We start from the raw sequence: 21,537 nt of genomic DNA, 5'->3' as shown, positions 1-21,537 counted from the left end.
TATGCCGTGGCCTCCGCATGGGAAGGGCAGTGTCGGGGCTGTCGGGACGAGATTAAACTCAGGGCAGGCTTTTCCTGATATGACCAGGGTCATCGGCTACCTACCTTAGCTATTGAAGATTCCATAGCTGGAGGCTGGATACCTTTTTCCAATGTTTTATCAAAAAGAAAGAGGGACGCTTTGTTCAAGGGCAAGTTTATGACACCCAAAGCTCTTGAAATTGACCCCGAGTAACGTCGAGGTCAGGAAGATATATATTGCTAAAGGTTCGACAATTTTCGGGCACTTAACAGCATTCTAACGTCATCAAAGCTCAAAATGAAAGAGAATATATTCCTGCGACCCAGAATTCATCCACTAGGTAGTCCGCTCCCGTTGTCTAAGGTTATGCCTCCGAGAACTCGAGTCTATCAAAGCCGGGGCATGTGTCACGTGACTATCTCATCCATCAACTTGGAACCACATGAGGGACCAGCCGAGATTCTCAGGCAAGCTCCGACGTCGCGCTGGTAGCATCTGTGTATCTGCCTTTCCTACCCAGGCGGAGATCACAATTGCTTCTGACAATCTTCCACGCTCATTTGGCGCGATATTTCCCCCCTGTTTCGCCTCGTCCACGGGTCATGAGCTAGCAGCGGTGGAAACCTACCTCTGACCTCTCCTCCGCAACCCACTGCTTTACGAGAAAGCAACCTCCGCCCTACGATCTCGATTGTCGAAGCGACCACAGGGAGGGTCAAAGTCGAAGGATTGGGAGATTCTTTTCCGCAACCACGCCCCCGTCCTCTGTCCAAGCGTCGCCCAAGCTTCTGACAACCGCAAAGATGTTCTTCCTCAAGGAAGAGACCAAGGTCATCACCATGCACCCGTCCTACTTTGGACCCAACATGCGCGAATTTTTGATCGCCCGCCTGAACGAGGAGGAAGAGGGCCGATGCACGGGTGACCACTTTGTGATCTGCGTGATGGACATGGTTGATATTGGCGAGGGCCGAGTTGTCCCGTCGAGTGGAAGTGCGGAGTACACAATCAAGTACCGTGCGATTATCTGGAAGCCGTTCCGAGGCGAGACGGTACGTATCTCGGGAACATCCACTGAGTGCTTCTCTTCTGGAGCAATTACTGACGGATTGGCTCTCTTTAGGTCGATGCCATTGTCACCTCTGTCAAGCCTACCGGTATCTTCACGCTGGCCGGGCCACTATCTGTATTCATTGCGCGAAAAGTATGGGCTTACCCGGGTTCCAACTCGTCGAGGCACGCTGCTGACATACGAACCAGAACATCCCCTCCGATATCAAGTGGGAACCAAATACTGTGCCACCACAGTACACCGACCATGCCGACCAAGTGATTGAGAAAGGGACGAGTCTGCGCCTGAAGATCCTCGGTGTTAAGCCAGACGTGGCGGCGATCAACGCCATTGGCACGATCAAGGAGGATTACCTTGGGTGAGTACCTCTGCTATTTTCACAACTTCTACCGTTGGGTAACTAATCGTTGTGTTCTACCTAGACCCCTGTAATGAGAAACGAGCCGCAACATACCCAATTCCTCCTCTTTTCCTCTTATCATGATATTGTATTCCATTCAGTCTATCTCTGTCAATGGCCGAATGTTCAGACCTTTCTTCTCGTGATGAAGAAGATATCCACCAAGAAAAAAGAAGTTTGTCGAATGGATCCCCCAGGGAGTCTACACGGATAACGCGGTGACGATTGAAGCTTATGCTCGTGCAACCATACTTTATCACGGCGAGCGCGAGATCGATGAAGCCAGGAACTCGCCCATAGATAGTCCCCCCTTTCCTGGGCTGATGCATTGCATTCCCATGTTTATCCACAGTCTCATTTCCGCTATTTCCCCCCATTGTTGTCTTTTGATATTACAGGATTACGTTGGGGGGGGGGGAAGAGGGGCTAGACCGGTGCTGGTCAGGGCCCGCTGAGCAGCAGATGATCGCCGAGGCCCATTTGCCCTAGGCCTGGGAGATATTCCCCGAGACTAGCTTGAGCTATGTACCATATACCACGCATATTGAATCTGGGATTGATAGCTATGCACGGAGTAAACCAACCAGCCAACTCAACTAGGTAGTGGTTGCACTCGATACAGCACATCCAGTAGTTATTATGTCTGTCGAAGCTCCGCATAGCTGGCTATGAACTCTAATTTTGGCTTGAACCAAGACATTCAGAAGTTGCCTGAGAGACGGAGTGAAGGGGGGAGGGGGCTCAACCGTGGCTCTGCCACCGTGCAAAACTGGGGCTCTCCCGGCCACTGGTGAAACACTGGCGCGTTTTCCAGAGTCCCTCCTGGTTCGCGTGGTTGATTTCGGTTTTTATTTACCTTTTGCAGAAGGAGGTCCAAGTACCGGATACCCTGCTTATTATAGTCATACCTATACTTGTCCGTGGTACCCAGTACCTTGAGAGTATCCTCGTCGCGTAGCTGCAGACTCCAGGCTGGTGCCTTTGCACGTTCGGTCCAGGACTTCCAGACACGTATGGACGGGCTGAGCCAGTTCGTCCGATGCTCCTTGAACGTTTCCAGTCGTTCCTGAGGATCTTCTTGGGTAGTCTTGACTGTCATCCAGTCCCACCTGCTTTCTCTCTTTCCCCTCCGTAGCTTCCCCTCGGCCTGGCTCATTATTTCCCACCCCCTGATATCTTCCCGTCCTCTCTCCCCCCCCGTTGTCCCCGTTGTATCATTGTCATCGAACTGCCTGCATTTCATTCCCTTGCGGACTGTCTTGAACAACCTCCCGGGCCTACCATGACTTACCTCAAGGACAGCTATCAGCGGTTCCTGGCGAACCCCAGGAACGCGCCGTTGGCTGCCAATGCCTCGCTGATCTATGTCCCCACTACCACCAACATCGAGGGCGCCGACGCGATCGCAACCCATACGTCACGACAAGCAGCCGTTGTCAGGAAGAAGTCTGAGCAGGTGATCAATGCCATTGAAGGCTCGGACGCGTTGTGCTTGGATATGGAGACCACCCTGGAGTTCCTCGAGGGTGGTGGCGCGTATCTGCCCTCGCTCGAGGATAATTTCCTGGTCGACCGCGTCGTCACCTTCCCCACGGTAAACACCCCGATCTTGTTGCATGTTGCACGGCGCATAACGTTTCCCGGAGATCTAATGCACGTCCCTTGCCCCTGCAGGTCCACATCGTCCACTTCAATGCCGAACAACAAATCCAACAGGTCCGTATCTACTGGGATCAGGGCTCGCTGCTGAAGGAGGTGGAGGTAATTGGAGCGCGTGGCCGTTCCTGGCCAATTCGCCCGGCCCAAGAACAGGTTCGTCTGCTGAAGTCAGCGATCGAAAGGAAATCCGCTGTGCCAGTCCTCGCCCCGTCCGCCGAAGGCAACAATGACCTCCCCGTCCGACCTGCCTCGCCAGGCAAGCGACATATTAAGGATCCTTATGCCGCAGACTCGCTGTTTGATCTCCTTTCTCCTCAGAAGGGCGCGGACGCAACAGAGCGCGACGAGGCCCTCAGACCTTCATCTCCTGGCAAGAGACATACCCGCGACCCTTATGGGGCAGCCTCCTTGACCGAGCTGTTGTCGCCGAGCAAGGATGACACCGCTGCTCCCCGCCCATATGCGCCTTCAGCGGCCCAGCCTCTGCCCCGTCAGTACGGCGAGCTTTTCGTTGGAGACGATGACGAGATGCCCGGCACACCCTCCAAAGCCGAGAAAGTGATTGCGCCCAAGGGTGGCTCCAAATTCCAGGGCAACCGCATCTTTACAGACGACGACGCGGCTACAGACGACCGCGCCCCTTACAAGACCCACCCATTGAAGTTTAACCACTTCGAGATTGGCGCCGACAACGCTGATCTGGAGGTGAAGTACGAGCCCAAGTCCGGCAAGGCGCGCCACCAGTCGCAGTGGGACTTTGGCGATTACACCACTCCTCGAAAGCCCGCGAATACCCAGGCTGAGGAGGCTCGTGGATTCGGATATAGCGATGATAACGCGGAGACGGAGTCGCCTCCTGCCCGTCCAGCCGTGCACAAGCCCCGTCGCGATGCGGATGTGCACTTTGATATGACGGACGACAGCGAGGAGGAGGATGATCGCCGGGTTATCAGTTCCTTTGGGAACCGGGGCAAGGGCCTGTACGAGAACCGACTCTTTAACGAGGATGGTACCCCCAAAGCCACCGAAGAAGACAAGAAGAAGCCGGAATCCCTTGGCGTGACTGCCAACAACGCCAGCCGCAGCCAGGCTTTCGACCCTCACTGGGAGATGATGGATGTCTCGCCCGTGCCTACTAGCCGCAATACCCCGAAGCCTATCGCTATGGACCGTGCTAAGGCCGTTCAAATGATGGAGTCTTCGTGGGATAACTACGACCAGTCCCCCGAACCAACTCGCACTGCTACGTCTCTGCACAATCCTAAGCGTCACAATCAGCCTTCTTGGACTATGGGTGATTATGAGTAAAGGCCTGCAGACGCAGACTGACACTGAATTATCTCTTGTTGAGATACGACGGTGAACTTTGAGCTACCCTGCTCTATTGAAACCATACCTTTTAATTTTCTGCAATGGCTATGCCGTCGATGGCCACATGAGACTAATGTTTCCCCCCGAAACCACCCCCGATCACGAGTGATGTGTACCGATACCCACAACATAAAAACAACCTGCGAAGGACAGACAGGCCAGAGGACGGACGATATGAAGTTCGGTTTGCGTAGACAAAGATGAAGAGTCTTCTGATTTTTTTTCCAATTTTCCCCCGGGGGGCATTATCACCATATCACAGTGTGCTTCAAGCTTGAAGTACCTTGCCATTCTTGTGACTATTTTTTCCCTCCTTCTGTCTGTTGCACTGGATGTGCGACTTTCTACTTTCTTTTTGAGTATCTCAATATGTTGTGCTATTTTGTCTTGCTGTTTTGTACAAGATTTATTATTCCCAGTGTTAGGATTGTTATTTGATTGGATTCTTTGACTTGATCATGTCCTTTTGAGTTAGAACTATGTAAGATTGATAGACTCGGACATTCTCAAAACCGAGTCCAATTGTCCGTTCCTCTTACCTGATCAACCCGCGAACCCGACGACCTGTCGTTCGACGCGGGTTCTTCAAACCAACGCTCTAATAGTCGCTGTTATTCTCAATGTTGTATTCATCATCATCATAATCAGGACCATCCTCAGAATCACTCTCAAGGTACTGATCACTCTCATGAGAAAACTTCTCCCCAATAATGTTGACCTTCCACCCATACTCATCAAGCAAAGCCTTGAAGTCCCCCTGCGTCACACAGTCACAACTCAAATAAAGTCTAAACTCAACCTCCAACTCGGTCGAAATCATTCGAACCCGAGAAGCAACCATCTCCATCATCTTCACATGATGATCTCCCTGACAAATAAACTCCGCATCAGGATCTTCCTCCGCAGTCCGAAAACCGATCCCCGGACACAGGGCGAGCGTCTTCAACCTCGGACAAGCACTCTGCACTTTATCTAGGATCTGAGCGCTGGCACTGTCAATCGTGACCTCTTCCCCTTCCCCCTCTCCCTGTTGGAGGAAAGAGGGGAATGGGACCATGAGGTTCTCGATCCAGGATGCGTTTTGCGGGCCGATTCGCGTGAGGAAGGAGAGTGGCGCCTCGGGGCGGAGGCTGAGGAGGTCGAAGCAGTTTTGGCTGTAGTAGATTGAGCGGCTTTCGTGGTAGATTTGTTTGTTTGTGCGGAAGAAGTTGGAGGGGAGTCCTGTTATGGGGAGGTCCGGGATGATGGGGTTTGCGCTGAGGAGGACGTGCCGGTAAATTATGTTGCGGACTTCGCCTGGGAGGTCGAGGATGGATAGGCGGGGTGGCATGGTGATGATGATGGTGATGACTTGAGGAAATTGGATAGTCTTTGATGATGAGAGTGTGTGAGGAGTGGGGGTTTTGATGGGTGTTGTTGATGCTTGTGGAATGACTGTCAGCGAAGTAGTGATGGTGATAGGAAGATGGTTAGAGATGGAGAGGAGAGAAAGATTGTTGATATCGATATTGGGCGAGCGAGGAGAGAGGTGTTTGATGCCTATATCTCGTAGACAAACAAGAAGGGGAAAAGTATCCAAAGGCACGAGAGTAAGCATGAAGGTTATCTAGATATACAACGTTTGTGGTCTACACTTGCCCTCGTATGGAGAGGAAGAATGCTGCCAGTTTCGGACTCTTTAGATGCTGTGTAGAGGCTCAACCTATATAGAAGATCAGGATATCAAGATTCACGTCATCGTGAAGAACAGGAATCTTCAGTTCTGCGACCATGATGAGAGCGTACTCAATACTCTAACTAGGATTCTCTATTATCCAACACACACTACCCAATTGTGACCATATTTGTTACGAATTCTGGGTTCTCTTGAATACACTGGTATGCTTCCTAGATAAAATCTATCAAATCAACACTATCATATTCGTCCACACCTCTGCTATGGCTTCACGGTAGACGATAGATCCAGCCTCTCGCGAGATGACACTGCTGGCTCGAATGAGTCCGAGGGCTAGGTTGGAATATTTTTGATGAGGTCGAATCAGCTCCTCATTAATCAGAGCGTGTCGATAAACCATGTTCCTTATTTCTCCAGGTAGATCGAGGAATGATACGTTGGACGCCATGTTGTACGCGTGCATGGGATCTCTTTTCTGTCAGAAATAGGAGTGTGAGAGAGGAAGCCGTTTCCATGATGTCAGCGATGCTCACCGAGTCCGGAGATAGGGTGTCTGAACAGGATATTGGGGGATGACACGTAAATATGAGTCGATAGTGGTGACCAAAAAGGGTTGATGGTAGGCGAGGATGATGGAAGGTTACACAGGAGATGAGATGGGTGTCCAGACCGCCGAGGCCATCAAAGGAGAAAGAAGGCCAATGCGCTCCAAGAGGGAGAACACAAAGCCAGAATGTATCTGGAAAAGTGCTACAAGGGCAAGGAGAAATATCCACGTTCTGCCCACGGGGGTTTTCTCGTTTCAAAAGCGAGTCGCCTTGACTCTGATACCGAGATGGATAGGGCTGTGAATTACGGACTTGTCACTGGAGTCCTCACCACACATATAAGGCTAAGGTCAAGAGGATTATATCGTAGTATCGACCAAAATATCATATATCTAGGCAATTTCAAGTGTACTCGATTGTCCTAGAATTAAGATTCCGTGACACGCTAGAAAGATATTAAAATCAAATTATGTATTTCAACGATAGTCCTCTCCCTAGCTATAGAAGAAAAAGAGGAGAAGGAGAATTCTAAACACGAAGAGACCTTTAATATGAGGTAGACGAACCAGATAAAGACTAGCACGGATTTTTCCATTTGCGCCCTTAGTAAAGGGCAATTTCCTAGTTCGTCGCCTTAGATTATTCATCTATAACATAACTAAACAACTTCAATAAGGACTATATTGAATTGTTTAGAAATGGGTTTAAAAACGTGCATCGAATAGCTATCCAATTCTCTCAAGAATCATGACGCGCACAGGTTCGATAAGTGTTCCGAGGCACTCTTTATCCTCTAGGGTCGAGTAATCTGCCAGACAGGTAACCTGCCGCTGGTCTGCGAGAGTCCTCTGCGAGGACCTCTCGGCTAAACTCTCATGCATCATTACCCGATCAAAGCCCCTCGGGTCGTCAATCGACCTGGCTCACTATTCGCCTAACCCTCGAATTCTGGGATAAGCACCTGCAGGCTCATAATATTGCTGGACAACGTGGGAGGCAGTTTCTTTGCATTGTCTACCCCCAATCACGTTGTCCAGTCAGGTAGAGGGTTCTGCAACCAAGCGCCCACAGCTCATGGCCCCTAACGCGCTTGTGTGTGTCAATGGCCAGAGCTTGTTGTTGTGGCCTCACCCCGACCTTGTCCTTCTCAGCTTGCGTTCGTCCTTCTACAGTGCGAGAAGTTTACCGAATGCCATACCACAATCATACCAGACACATCTGAAACAGTGAGGTCCTGCAGAGTGACCGCCATTCTCAAAAGGGACCACGCGTGGAATGCCGAGCGTGACTTAATTCTGAAAGTGTGCTGAAATATACTCTTTGAAAAGGACGTTGTATGATGTTTTCGCGTATTTTCAAATAGTAGGGAGGCTGTACCACAACCTTTAATATTGCTTCGGACCAGGCAACCTCGAAGGACAGATTGCAATTGTTATTCGTTCATTACCATGCCCATCATCATAGAGACCTGATCAAACCATGTATACGGGGTTCCATTATCTTCCTTGGAAATGGAGACCTTGTCAGAGGAACTCTCTGTTTTGTTCGATTTGATCGTCAACGGATAGCTGACATTTTCCCATTGAATTTGACACTGTTGATTGCCTGAACCAAATGCCGAAGTCCCTCTGCGTAAACCGTCGGAGCTCAAGATCACAAGTAGTTGCTGGAGTAGAGCAATAGCTGAACTCATTCCTTTCAAGGTGAATTCTCCAAGTGAAACTTGAACCCGATTGGGAATTGGCCCAAAGAAATGCCAGCCCTCATTACTGTTGGGTTGCTGACTGGCTTTCATGGCAGCGATTCCTTCGTAGTGATACTCGAGCAGAGTCCTTTGACAATCAGAAATTGAAGCAATGAGGCATTCTCTCTCAGTATCTGCTCTTTGTGCAGATCCGACTAGAGTCCGTGTTGCCGCGAGGAAGCCTGGACAGCGAGCTACTTCATGAAATGAGAATTCAATCAGCTCACCCAGCCGACTAGCTTTTCCACGTCGCCTGTCCTCGTTAATCATGTCCGGGATGATCGACTTCCACTCCTTGTCTTCTAAGAAACACCGTTCACCGCGGATCAGCGCATCGTATACGAGAAAACCTCGAAAGGACAAGAAAAAGGTCCGACCGAGACCGTGAGCATGAGCCTGAGCTCCGCGTGCCTGAAAAAGGTACGAAATGCCACGGGAATGGATCATCCATGACTTCTGACCGCTCGAGCAAACCATTTCAAATACCCCTAAGAGGATAGCGGCACCAAGAGTATCATCTGTGGTAGCCAGAGCCGGGTTGTTCAGGCTTCGTATTAGGTGACTTAGTGCCCGGCCGTACATCTCTCGGCCAATAAGGCCCACTTGGGTATTGTCTTGTGAGCGGCCAATATGTAGAGCACCAAGACTACGTATACTCCAATCGAGTGCCGTTCCAGTCGTTTCCTGGTAGTCACGAACCACGTCGAACCAATTTATATCGATGCGGTTGCTGTAGGCGTAGAACTGGCCCGAAAAATTGACTTCTATAAAACCACAAAGAGCCTCGCGGTAGCCATGTGCTATAGCCTTGCCGGCTAAGCTTGGCACCACGGTTCCATCGATTGAGTTCTCAACAGCGAACATCAATGGGTTCGAGTCAGGAGATCGTTTAATTCCTGGTCTAGCTTGGCCGGTGCGAGGATTGTGGGGATAAAAACGAAATTCCAGATCCCTGGTATATCCAGGGCAAGGAATGCCCTTTTTTCGGCAGCGCTGGCACCCTGGGCGCGATTGATCACACTGTTTTATGCTTATCAGTAGACTACATTGTGTTTGTGTCGCCGAAGACGTATTTACCTTGATCCGCCGTTTGATACATGCTAGGCAGCCGTTACTCCTTGGCACGCCCACCATTGCGTATAGTCTGTTTAACGCAATTTCAACTGATATTTTGGATTAATAGAAGGGAGGTGAATGACAGCGCAAAAAAACTCAATCAGGAAGTAAGTAGCGAAGATGTTAACGGCACCTGTGCTTCGTGCGACGAGTGGGCTGGGAATGGTGGAAGAACAACCTTTGTGGTACGAGTCTTGGCCTGGAAAGGGGGACCAGGTCCAAGTTTATCCCACGCCCAGACGTGCGGGGCTCAGGGGACAGCAACAGGATTGAGCCTCGAGACTCGACCTAAGTCCGCACTGACATTTACTCAGTGAGTCTGACGTGAGTCTGACTTTATCTGTGCCTTTCTGCGCACCCAAACTGGTTCCCGGTTTGGGTGCGCCCTAAATCCCTCTCATCCGAAATCCTCATCACTTTGTATCTTGTATGGCCTCACCATACCGAAGGTACGTACCTCCTAGTTTTACATTTACTCGAATATCTTAGGATTTTATTAAAAGGGGGCTAGATTGTATATAATAATATAGTAATTAAGTACTAAATCTACTTATTTTTTTAGGATAGTTTATAACTTTTACTCTAGTAATTAGTCTACCTTTTAGGGTATAAAATAAATAGTAGATAGTAGTAGATACTAAAATAAATAGTTAACTATCTATATCACTAGAAATAAGAGGGAAACAATCAGTGGTTATTGAGATATTCGAGTAAATGTAAACTATGACGTACGTACCTTTTGTATGGTGAGGCTGTACAAAATACAAAGTGACGGGGATTTAGGGCGCACCCACAAGCGGAAGCGGTGGGTGGGCAGAAAGACGCGGATAAGCGCCCTCGTAAAAGCGGCGGCAGCCCAGAGAGCATATGGAATTAGTAGGCCGAAATATATCACGTGTGAACTTGATGAGTAAGATTCTGGTAAAATGGAAGGACGCTCAAAATGGCGTCAAGAGTAGTCTTTTTTGGCGGCTAATTTACCGTTACCTCGCGTTATGGTGTCGTATCGACCAGGATATCATATATATATCTAGGCAATTTTGTGTGTACTCGATTGTCCTGGAATTAAGATTCTATGACACTCCAGAAAGATATTGAAATCAATTTGTGTATTTTAACGATAGTACTAAACCCAGCCAGAGAAGGAAAAGAGGAGAAAGAGGATCCTAAACACGAAGAGATCTTTGACATAAGGTTGACAAACTAGGTAAAGACTAGCCCTGCTATTTCTATTTATGCCCCCTAGTAGTGGGTAATTCCCTAGTTCATCGTCTTAGATTATTTATCTATAACTTAACTAAACAACTTCAATATCTCTTTTGTGGAGTCAAGGTAGCATCAATCTGGTTTTAGTACTAAAATTGTATTACTATGAGCTTTCGGGTACATTTCAAGCACTAGGTCGAGATATCCTAGCTAATCTAGAAAGAAGCGGCGCCTAGGAGCAAGCATGAAATAGAGTACGGGGCGTAGACCAAAGACTGATAATTGTTGATGGAAAGAGCGGAATTTCTGGACTAAGCATCAAGTTTCAAGTTCTATGCTGGATGGTAAAACCTGACAAGAGACTCAACTACATACCCAATTGCTGCATACTCAGAATGAACCTAAAACGTCCAAAGGCCAAGAGTCCAAAAGAACAAGAATAGCGGCATCTGAAGCCGCATGAACAACAGCATCCAAAAACCGAAGATCGTGGTACCCCAAGCTGCCAAATGAAGCGAAAGAAACCAAAACCTTCCAAGAGCAACGAGGCTGCACCCAATTGAAACCCAAGGCGCAACAGGCGTCCCAACACCCAATAATAACCAAATTCTCAAAACAAACCAAGGTAATCCAACCGCCCGCCCAATGGTTGGACTATTTCACTTAAATGTAGAACATGGTATCCCTAATGCTGGCATGAACGGTAGCCTGGCTAGCCTCGGGTACACGCTCACCGGCATCTCCACCGACGACACTACCCGCCGGAGTCGCAGAGGGCGTAGGGTCGAACAAGTCGCTCATGTAGCAGCGCGCACGAGTGCAGACAAGATCGGCGTAGTAAGCCGGTGGACACACGCTGACGGCTTTGGTGGCTCGGCCGAAGAGGTAGCACATCTTGTGTGTAAGGTCCTGCAGTTTATCGGCGGCGCCGATGCCGGGTCCCACGCCTGGGTGGAGCGGGTAGAAGATCTCGTCCCAGACGGTGAAGTAGTGTGCGGGACGGGCGGTGCCTTGCAGTGCGGAGTGCGCTTGCAGGTAGAAGTCCCAGTGGCGGGATTCGGAGATGCCGCGGTCAACGACGGTGCCGGGTTGGGGGTTGGCGGAGCGTTCGGCTTCGGTGTCGTTTGTTGGGTAGAAACGGGTGTTGTGGCGTTTTCCGACGACGACGATGGCCATGCGCGGGAGGCCCTTCTTTGTGTCGGAGGCTGGGTAGATGGTCTGGCAGGCTTTTTTGAGGAGCGGGAGTTCCTTCTCGATGACTGTGTCGTATTGGCCCTCTGACACGCCGTCACGGTAGATGACGATGTTCTCTGGGAATTTGCCCTTGTTGTGGTTTGCCCAGATTTTGATGCGGCTCTGGAGAAGCGTGTCTAGGTCAGACACCATTTCCTGGCGCGCAGGCTGGATGCGGATATCTGCGGGCCACTGTGCGAGTTGTGCGTCAATTGAGGCGACGATGCCGACCACACTGGGCGCTGAACTAGTGGAACCGGGGGATGGGTGGGTGACGTCGAGGCCGACGAGCATGGTCTTGCCATCAGCGAAGAAGCCTAGGTCCGAGGTGCGAAGGGTTTGGTTGACACCACCCATTTTGAGGTTGATTTTCAGGCCGACATTTGCCAAATATTGCACTTTGGCGTCTCTGAGCTTCTCGGCTTGCACATTAACGTTTCGAACCCCACAGCGTACGTCACAGACTTGCTTAACAATGTTGTAGACCTGGGAGTCCTTCGAAAATAGGATACCCAGGATGAGTTGTGGGTTGTGTTTGTCCTGCAGGCCACGAACGGCCTTTTCGATAGCCGGAGCATTGTCGACATTCCAGCTATATTCGATCCTCGCTCCTGGCTTGGGCTTCTCCGCTGCGACACCCATGTCTCTGAGAGTCTGGACAAATTCATTTAGTGCGTGGTCCAGCCCTGGTGGAGTGAGACCATGTCTGCTATTAGGGGCGTCGATAAATAGCCAAGTCCAGTTCTTTAGAGTAGCAGGCTTAGAGAACTGAATGGCCTGCATGTTCCAGATCCCGAATCTAGCCTGTAGCTCTTTCTGCTTGGCGTACATAATGCGGGGTGGTGGCAGGACACGGCCCTGCACAGTAATGAGATTGTCTCCAAGGTTGATACCGAATGAACTCTAGAGAAATAAGAGAAGAAATGTATGGTCAGCTAAGCTCAGAAATCCTCATTATGCGAAGTTGTCGAGATCAGAAAGTGGAGAAATGATGAGGTGAGGAAGTGAGGAAAGTAAGAAGGAGAGGAAGGGTAGTTCATTCACTTACCAAGGTGGAGTTTAGTGGCTGACCGATTCCCAATACACCTACACCCTTCGTGACGATGGATTGGGCATTCTGTGCTGGCATGCGGTCCTTCACAGCAAAGTTGAGCATGTTCTGTGTTTGTCTAGGGGAGAGCTTGTTTTTAACAGGTTGGCCAGCCTCGACCTCGCACACATCCGTAGGCAGGTAGACAGGCTTCTCTCGAGTTCCGACGTTGACAACAGGAAGGCTAGGATCCACAGTGATATTGTATTCTAGAGACGTGGTCAGTGATTGGTCAAGTATAAATGCCATTGGTAATCAGTGCAACCCACCTCTCTTAAAGAAATCAGCAACAGTGATATACTGGCCAGCTGGAGGCGGACCAGCCTTGGGAGGATTCTTCTTGCCCTTCTTTCCCTTGCCTTCCCCGGGGCTAGACGATGTTGACTGCGATCCAGGGGCGTCCATGAAGAAGCTGACAGCCTGGGGGCCAGCTCCGTAGAAGTCCACCTTGGGCTTGTTGGGTGACGAACCACCATCGCGAGGAGTTGCCAGTCCAGAAATGGTCTTGACGCGAGCAGGTCTTTCCTTGCCACTCTTGCTCTTGCGCTTGATGTGAGTGAGACTCACCCGCACACGCTTCAGGAAAGCCTCCAGTCTGTAGAGGCTCTGGTTGGAGTTGCTATATTTCCACTCTTTCAACATCCATTCCAAGGGGCCTGATTTGTAGCAGGCCAGGTATTTAACTTGGACATTCAAAAGAACACGGGCTGTGGCAGCCCGTACACTAACGAAGAACCCGCGCAGTACTTCCAGACCACCCTCAAGACTGGCCTTTTCCATCATGCCCTCTTCAAGGCTATAATGTCTGTTACCGCCGATGGAAGCCACCGAACGCACAGTCTTGGGATGGTGGCCGAGAATCACGTTCAGGGCCTGGACGATCTCGGGCTTGGAGGTCAACATGTCACCCGCATTGGCGGAGGTGAGGTAATTAATCAAGTCAGTGGGGTTGATGTCACCAGTGTGTTGGATAGTGACCTTGAACACCTTGGGGTTCTCGGCATATTCCTCCTCACTCTCATCTTTGTAGCGAACATCAAACGGGCCTTGAGTGAGCTTGCTGACAGAGATGAGAGTTGAACGGTAGTCGGTTGCAATGCTCTTCAGGTTTGCAGAAAAATGCTCCTCTAGTAGGAGACGCACGATATGTCGTGCTTTTCTACCAGCAGGCTCCCGGCCGCCCTCGGCAGCGATGTAGACATGATAGCGGTGGATTGGCTTGCCCACGGAGGTGAATGGTAAATAGTTAGCATAGAGGGTAACCGGCCGGCCGAGAGTGCCGTATCCTGGCCGGTCGGGATATGCTTGAGCAGGGTTCTTTGCATTCTGCTGGCGACTCGCAATAAGCGCCTTGGCCATGCTATCTTCCGTCTTGCTGACGGTTGTGTCAGGCGGGGTAATAGGCTTGCCTTCACTACGAGGTTCATGAGGTTAGAGTGATTACCCATGAGTTGTAAAGATAGATTGATGTAAAGATTTTATAATAGCTGCATGACTTACTTGAAGATTCGAGGGCCCTGAGGACCACCACCGCGGCCACCTCGACCACGCCCCCGGAAATCTCCACGACCGCGATCACCAAATCCACGATCACCACCACGGCCACCACGGCCACCACGGAAATCGCCCCGGAAGTCGCCACGACCCCCAGAAGGGCGAAACGGCAGATCTTGGAAATCGCCTCGTCCTCGGCCACGACCCCCGCGACCACCTCCACGGTCCCCACGGTCTCCGCCACGAGGGCCTCGACCCCGACCGCCGCCGCGGCCGCGGGGTTGATCGGACATGATATTAAGTTAAGAAAAGCTGGATTAGGAATTGAATAATAGCTGACACCAGAAACTGAGAGAGATAAGAAGGGGTAATGTGCTGTGATGAGTGAAAGAAGAGAAGTGGAGGGGATGTTAAGTTGATTGTTGGTGAGCTCCCTTGTAATATTTTAGTACTAGGGATGACGGAATGTATCGTATCGTCTTTGTCCTGGGCCCTTGGAGGTTCCCCGGCTTAGTCGCCAACACACAAAGAAACAAACGCTGGAAGATTCCATTAGCAGTTTCAAGGGAGATTCTCCTGGATTTGTATTTTGATCATGACTGACTGGTAGTTTTCAAAGTACTTGGAGTGGGGAGAGAGGCGTAGATTCTTGATGATTTATGTTTGTACACTATACTTGGTGACGTACATATGAAGAGTATGGGGCATACCCATCAATTACCAGCGTAGTGGGGCTAAGGAGATGTGGTGTGCCACGCTGGATTCCATGCAGCTGGACAATTCAGTTTGGACTGGTCATCTTTTTGGTTCGAACGTTGGTCTGTCTGGCAGTTCAAAAGTACATATCGAGGACTGGAAGCCATTGCTGCCTTAGGCTCCACTGAGTGTAGGCTTAGGCTGTCAGGCTATAGTTAGTTATCAGCCACGATATAAGTCACTCGAGCAAACTAACTATGGGTTACAGTAACTAGTTAACTAGTTAACCACTTAACTAGGTTACTAATTATCCCTAGCCACGTCTAGGCTTTTTGGAGGTGACTCACTCCATCCCTGTCTGTTCGGCCATGGCCAATCATATTGCTCGGTGGGCACCAAACACACGCATTCAAGGTGCCTTTAGTGTCGGCGATGCCCGGTCGTGGGATGAGGATAGTCCCCAAGTGGATTGAATCGAGGGCTATCATTGGATATCTTCCAAATTGGCCTGAAAATCTAGTCGTCGAGGCAGCAGCAACACGATCCTCATCAGCATCGCCCACATCATTAGGATCATTAGGTCCAGTACTGCCAGAGCCAGGTCTGGGCGGTGGCCCCATCCCGACCCACGCATTGGCTGAACCCAGGGAACCGTGAGATCATCAACGGGCGATCGTGGGTGGTGATAAGCCACCAAAAAACGGAGATATAGCTTCGGATTAATCATCACCGTTCCGGGCTCCAAGGAAACCTGGGTGCTCCGAAACTCTGTCCCCTCCTGAATTCTCTCCTCCTCATCCATCGCATACTCGAAGGGGGTCTCGCGACCTGTATACGCCTGCAGGACCCATCTGGAATACCTGCCTTTGGCCCCCAAGACTGCTTCATTTGCACGAGGCGACTGGTTAATTTCTCCACGACCCCTCTTATACCCGTCCCAAGCTTACTCCATCACCTCGAGGCCCAGCGCAAACAGCAGAAGTTGTCCCAACCATCCGGAGCGTTTCCTTTACCCTCCGACAACGTCTGGTCCCGAAAACGACGTTGACTATTTCGAGGCGCCGTGGACGATTTGGCGCAAGGCTCGGGCTGACGAGGCGCAAACCACACAATTTCGACGCGAGTCCTCAGGGGGCTATCGCCCGACTCCTTTGCGAAAGAACCGCGACCCAACCATTTCGACCCCGACCGTGAACTCGGCGCACGGCTGAACGAGAACCGTTCGAAGACAAACGGATTCTATAACCCTTCCCGATCCTGCGGATTTCGAGACTGGGCTGCAAATCGAGGCCATCTCGACGGAAGTCCACCGAGGCCAAGATATTGGAAGATTTGCTGAACTGGAGCGGGGTCACAAAGATACGCGCACCCGCTGCCTGTTCTAATCCACATCGAGATACCTGCTTGAGCCCCTCGAACACCGCCCGAAACCACCTTCGACCCACCTTCTCAAAATGACACCGACACCGCCATCTACCACCTCGTCCAGCGCAGGTGCCCATTCCCCCGAATTCCGGGTCATTCGCAAGCGAAACCGGGTGCCTTTGTCATGTGCACCCTGCCGCCATCGAAAGTAAGTGCCTGGACCGGAAAAAAAAATCCAAATGAAACGAAGGGGAAAAATTTAATGAAAACGCTCGCTCATCGAGATCAGAGTTAACGGTGGCCCTACAGATTAAAATGTAACCGCGCCCATCCTTGCGAGAACTGCGTCAAACGAGGCGATGCAGCCTCTTGCAACTACGCCCAGACCAGTACCCGCAAGAAGAACTCTCCACAACAGACGTCCCCAACTTCGCCCGATGATATGCAAAATCGAATTGATCGATTGGAGGGATTGGTATTGTCATTGATGACCAATGGTAACCAGTCAGCTGGCCCAGCGGCTGCCCTGGCTGCGATCTCAGGGGAGAGTAGTGCTGGGTCAACGGGGTTGTCGAACGAGATTGATATCGATGATATTGAAGATGATGCTGAGGGTAACCCCGAAGAGAGCGACACGGAACAGGTGACGAAATCATTCGGTGTTATGAAGATGGACAGCGGCAAGTCCTACTACATTAGCGAAGCCCACTGGGCGTCAGTACTGAATGATGTGAGTTGATGCGCGCAGTAGTTAACACTTCAAAGCGAGAATTTTGCGGCTAATCAGAGTTATCATAGATTTCCGAAGTTCGAAATTTCTTCACAACGCATAAGAAGCAGTTTGAGGATCAGGCGGAGAAGTTGAAGGCCACACGGCCAGAAACGGACAACCCCGGAGGCTCTACGCTACTCTTTGGCGCGATGAAGCCATTAAGTCGACCGGAGATCATGGCGACCTTGCCCTCCAAGTATACAACCGATCTCCTCGTTGCCCGCTATTTCAATAGCTATGACCCAGCAACACATATTCTCCACGGGCCGACCTTCCAAGCACAGTATAACAAACATTGGGAAGATCCCTCACAAACGGAGCTAGTCTGGATTGCGATGCTTTTTGCCATGATGCGACTAGCAATGCTCTCATACCACCGGGAAGGCGACGAGCCTCCAGAGTTCCACGGCAAGGCGATGGATATGGCGGGATCATTCAGGAACTCGGTAGCGCAATGTCTGACACTGGCAGACTATACAAAACCACACCGTTTCTTAATAGAAACCCTTGTGTTCCATCTTCACGGTGACTTTTCGCAAATCCGGGATGCAGATATCTCCGTTTGGGTTTTGTCGGGTGTAATTGCCCGCCTGGCGATGCGCATGGGATATCACCGTGACTCGAAGATGTTCCCCAACATCACCCCTTTCCAGGGTGAGATGCGGCGTCGAGTATGGTCCTTTGTGCGACAGGCAGATCTCCTATTTTCATTCCAGGTCGGCATGCCGAGTATGCTTCGCACCACGGACACTGATACCGAGCTTCCACGAAACTTGTATGACGATGACTTTGACGAAGATTGCAAAGAACTGCCGCCAGCTCGTCAACTAAGCGAGCCGACGCCCGTTTCCTATTTGATCACCAAGGCTCGCCTTTCATGGGCCTTTGGTCGGGTTAATGAGCACTATTCGGCTGTTTCATCCTCTTCGTATGACAAAGTTATGGAGATTGATGCCGATCTGCGAAGGGGACGGGATTTGATTCCGGAGCATTTGCATATTCGGCCCTTGGAAGAGTGCCAGCTTGACCCAACCAACCTCATCATGTCACGCTTCTCTGTAAGTGAATCTGTTGACATTCGCCGTATATTCGGTACTGATCATTTTTCTAGGTAATGACTGTCTACCACAAGGCACAGTGCGTGTTGCACCGACCTTATCTTATTCGCGCTCGGGAGAACCCCCGGTTCACATACTCTCGGCGCACCTGCATTGACTCGGCCCTCGAGATTCTCGAGTTCCAGGCGATCCTGCACGCAGAAACGCGCAATGGACGCTTTCGCGGCCGTGGCTATTTCATCACCTCTCTTAGCTCCGCCGACTACCTTTTAGCCGCTACAATCGTTTGCCTAGACCTCTACCAGAGCTACCAGCTTCAGGCGTCGAACCGCCCCTCTGGCGACACGTACACCTGGGGCCACGAACGACGCGACGAGATGATGGCGGCGATCCAGCGCTCGAAAGAGATCTGGGATCAGCTCCGTGACGAGAGCATGGAGGCGTTCAAGGCGAGCTCCGTGCTCGGCGTCATGCTAACGAAGCTTCACAGCGCTGTTCCTGGGCTTGAGAATACCCAGGGCACTGGTGGTGCTATGTTCGAGCCGCAGGACGAGAAGCAAAACGCAGCTATGACGCTGGGTTTGCTTAGTAGCGGCATGAGCCCGATGAACCCGGGCCCGCCTCCGTTCACGGACCCGTTGTTCAAGATGAGCGACTCGCCGATACCGAGTGGCATGGCACCTGCGGCTGAAATGCCTGGGCCATTGTCGCCATTTAGTAGCATGTTCGGGACGATGCCGGACATGCAGGTGAATCTCGACTGGGTAGGTGAAATTGTAGATTATATCACTGAGCTTAATTAACTAACGGCTTGTGTACAGGATGCGTGGGATACGTATATCCAAAACCCAACTTTCGACACCTCAAATCAGTTCTGGCCCATGATGGACCCCCAGCGCCAACCAACGCCACAAGGGGTTGGCATGACTCAACCCCCCGTGACTAGCCCATTGGGGACAACCAGAAACTCGTCAATGCCGAACGGCGCTTCTTCACAACGTCTTCCCAATATCTTTTCACCACCCGGGCCTTCGCCTGAAAGCAATACATCCTCGGTACCTGGCTTCACACCGATGTCCTCGCAGTCAGGCAATAGCGGTCGCAGCCAGGGCCCGCTGTGAGAGAATGTGTTACGTTGCTAGTATATGATGTGATCATGTTTCTCCTTTCCAGCTTTTATTTAGCCGTCTTGTTAGATTGCCATTACCCTTTTTGTTATCTCCGGGATACTGGTGTCTTGAGAATGGATACAGGGGATACAAATGGGCTTTTTCTTGGTTTATTGCGACCGAGTGTTTTCTGGCGGGAAGTTCAATAAGGAAAAAGCTTGGGTTTGATCTAGTTAGTCTTCGTGGGATTGGATGGTGCATTGCGCACTGTTTTGGGTTGGGACTTGGATGTACCATATTGCGGGAATTATGCCAATATACAGACTCCTCTCTAAGAATGTTTCTATTGGATCTATAGGTTGGTTTTCCATTCTAATATGGTTATCGATGGTCCTCGAAGTAAGGTTGGAGACAGCGATAGTCTTGCTTGTCCCTTTCTTTGACTGGATGCCCGATACGAACCACGTGATTACCCTTATCGCTCCGTGGAACTTTTTGATTGGACGACAAACGCGCATTGGAGATCGAGGTCTGATAACTATTCTCTTTCTAGCTGTGGAGAATTCTGCGCTATTGGTGTACCATTCGAGACAATGTGAGTCCCTCGATTTATACTGCTTCGACTGATTCCTAAGTGCTTCAAAATGCGCAGGCATCTTGATTCTAGTCAGACCACTGCTAATTCAACTCTCCCTCAAGGCATTGTTTCCGACGAGCCCCATCACGACTCCTGGGTTCGGGTTCGGCCCTGTCCTCCCAGTCTATTTCGGTAGCACGGTCTCGGTGCAACGCCGCTCGTCACTTCATTCCTCGTCTTTCTCCCCGAAGCCCGCACCTCGCAACCCTTCAAGTCCGATGGAACTCAAATCAAAACGATGCATCACCGTCACCGGGTCGAAAGGAACAGAAAAGTCAAGATATAGAAGCACAGGATAAAGAGGCAGAGGTAGCAAAGCAGCCACAACATATATCCTCGAGCCATGCGGACCAGCACAAGCTGGAGGAGAAGGCACCGCAAGCCACCGAGATCAAGTTCCCCCCCAACGAAACCGTCTACATGGGCAATCTGTTTTACGATGTTACCGCCGAAGATCTGCGGAAGCATATGGAGAAGTACGGCACAGTACTGAACACGATGATCGCCCACGATAACCGTGGTCTCAGCAAAGGGTGAGCAGCACGAACAATAACCGCCTCTACTCTGTCCAACTAATCCAACTAACCACATACCACCCTCAGATTTGGCTACGTCCAGTTCAACAATCTCGAGGAGGCGACCGCCGCAATCGAAGACATGCACTCCACCATCTTTGAAGGCCGCCAAGTAGTCATGCACTACGCCCGCGCCAACTTCAATTACCGAACTGTCTCCTCCCACCCACCGAAACGCTCTTTATCGGCGGTCTACCCCTCGAAATGACCGATCGTGATCTACAAGACCTCTTCCGCGACGTCAAAGATTTGACCGACATTCGGATTCCCGTCGACCGCCGCTCCGGCATGCCGCGTGGCTTTGCTCATGTGGAGTTTATTGATGCGGAGGCGGCGGCGCAGGGGATGGAGATATTGCAAAGGAAGAGGCCATATGGGCGGAAGATGCAGGTGAATTTTGCGGAGAGGAAGAGGGTTGGTATGATGAAGCCTAGGCCAGAGCCTGTGGATGGGAAGCAGGCGAGGGCAGAGGCGAAGGCTAAGAGGAAGGAGATGGAGAGGAAGGAAGCGGAGGAGGCTGAGAAGGGTTTGGAGGATGATGTTGAGTCGGCTGAGGGAGCGAAAGTGGAGGATCAGACTCCTGTGGAGGAGAAGAAGGCATAGATCTCTCTCTACTGTTCTTGTATTATACCCATATATCGCCCGATGTATCAAATTGTACCATATTGACACCAGCACTCCGTTGTCACCTTGTAT

The 21,537-nt window shown here is 50.8% G+C and overlaps 8 protein-coding genes across 8 annotated transcripts; 3 read left to right on the top strand and 5 right to left on the bottom strand.

The window, feature by feature from the left end:
* Positions 1 to 824: 824 nt before the first annotated feature.
* N7458_003782 (DNA-directed RNA polymerase II subunit RPB7) lies at positions 825 to 1,525 on the top strand (the record flags this gene model as incomplete). Its single annotated transcript, XM_056907164.1, has 4 exons — positions 825 to 1,073; positions 1,145 to 1,225; positions 1,282 to 1,451; positions 1,516 to 1,525. 4 exons carry the CDS (start codon positions 825 to 827, stop codon positions 1,523 to 1,525), a joined length of 510 nt encoding a protein of 169 aa, XP_056767891.1.
* Positions 1,526 to 2,234: 709 nt separating this feature from the next.
* Positions 2,235 to 2,649, bottom strand: N7458_003781 (uncharacterized protein; the record flags this gene model as incomplete). The annotated part of the gene is made up of 2 exons (XM_056907163.1): positions 2,235 to 2,315; positions 2,350 to 2,649. The coding sequence occupies 2 exons, from the start codon at positions 2,647 to 2,649 to the stop codon at positions 2,235 to 2,237; spliced, it is 381 nt and encodes a 126-aa protein (XP_056767890.1).
* Positions 2,650 to 2,775: 126 nt separating this feature from the next.
* N7458_003780 (uncharacterized protein) lies at positions 2,776 to 4,460 on the top strand (the record flags this gene model as incomplete). Its single annotated transcript, XM_056907162.1, has 2 exons — positions 2,776 to 3,087; positions 3,168 to 4,460. The coding sequence occupies 2 exons, from the start codon at positions 2,776 to 2,778 to the stop codon at positions 4,458 to 4,460; spliced, it is 1,605 nt and encodes a 534-aa protein (XP_056767889.1).
* A 661-nt stretch (positions 4,461 to 5,121) lies between these two features.
* Positions 5,122 to 5,853, bottom strand: N7458_003779 (uncharacterized protein; the record flags this gene model as incomplete). The annotated part of the gene is made up of 1 exon (XM_056907161.1): positions 5,122 to 5,853. The coding sequence occupies one exon, from the start codon at positions 5,851 to 5,853 to the stop codon at positions 5,122 to 5,124; it is 732 nt and encodes a 243-aa protein (XP_056767888.1).
* A 1,907-nt stretch (positions 5,854 to 7,760) lies between these two features.
* On the bottom strand, positions 7,761 to 7,998 carry N7458_003778 (uncharacterized protein; the record flags this gene model as incomplete). Its single annotated transcript, XM_056907160.1, has 2 exons — positions 7,761 to 7,912; positions 7,956 to 7,998. 2 exons carry the CDS (start codon positions 7,996 to 7,998, stop codon positions 7,761 to 7,763), a joined length of 195 nt encoding a protein of 64 aa, XP_056767887.1.
* A 180-nt stretch (positions 7,999 to 8,178) lies between these two features.
* Positions 8,179 to 9,354, bottom strand: N7458_003777 (uncharacterized protein; the record flags this gene model as incomplete). Its single annotated transcript, XM_056907159.1, has 1 exon — positions 8,179 to 9,354. The coding sequence occupies one exon, from the start codon at positions 9,352 to 9,354 to the stop codon at positions 8,179 to 8,181; it is 1,176 nt and encodes a 391-aa protein (XP_056767886.1).
* Positions 9,355 to 11,475: 2,121 nt separating this feature from the next.
* N7458_003776 (putative RNA interference and gene silencing protein (Qde2)) lies at positions 11,476 to 14,922 on the bottom strand (the record flags this gene model as incomplete). The annotated part of the gene is made up of 4 exons (XM_056907158.1): positions 11,476 to 12,948; positions 13,094 to 13,344; positions 13,405 to 14,549; positions 14,636 to 14,922. 4 exons carry the CDS (start codon positions 14,920 to 14,922, stop codon positions 11,476 to 11,478), a joined length of 3,156 nt encoding a protein of 1,051 aa, XP_056767885.1.
* Positions 14,923 to 16,779: 1,857 nt separating this feature from the next.
* On the top strand, positions 16,780 to 21,444 carry N7458_003775 (uncharacterized protein; the record flags this gene model as incomplete). Its single annotated transcript, XM_056907157.1, has 9 exons — positions 16,780 to 16,898; positions 17,000 to 17,420; positions 17,489 to 18,520; positions 18,574 to 19,284; positions 19,342 to 19,637; positions 20,183 to 20,224; positions 20,329 to 20,799; positions 20,869 to 21,017; positions 21,068 to 21,444. The coding sequence occupies 9 exons, from the start codon at positions 16,780 to 16,782 to the stop codon at positions 21,442 to 21,444; spliced, it is 3,618 nt and encodes a 1,205-aa protein (XP_056767884.1).
* Between the last annotated feature and the right edge of the window lie 93 nt (positions 21,445 to 21,537).

The sequence above is a fragment of the Penicillium daleae genome (genome assembly GCF_028827525.1).
Source record: "Penicillium daleae strain IBT 16125 chromosome Unknown utg000004l_segment0_segment0, whole genome shotgun sequence".
Taxonomy (NCBI): Eukaryota; Fungi; Ascomycota; class Eurotiomycetes; order Eurotiales; family Aspergillaceae; genus Penicillium; species Penicillium daleae.
The sequence above is the reverse complement of the archived record's forward strand: the minus strand, read 5'-3'. Positions and strand labels throughout refer to the sequence as shown.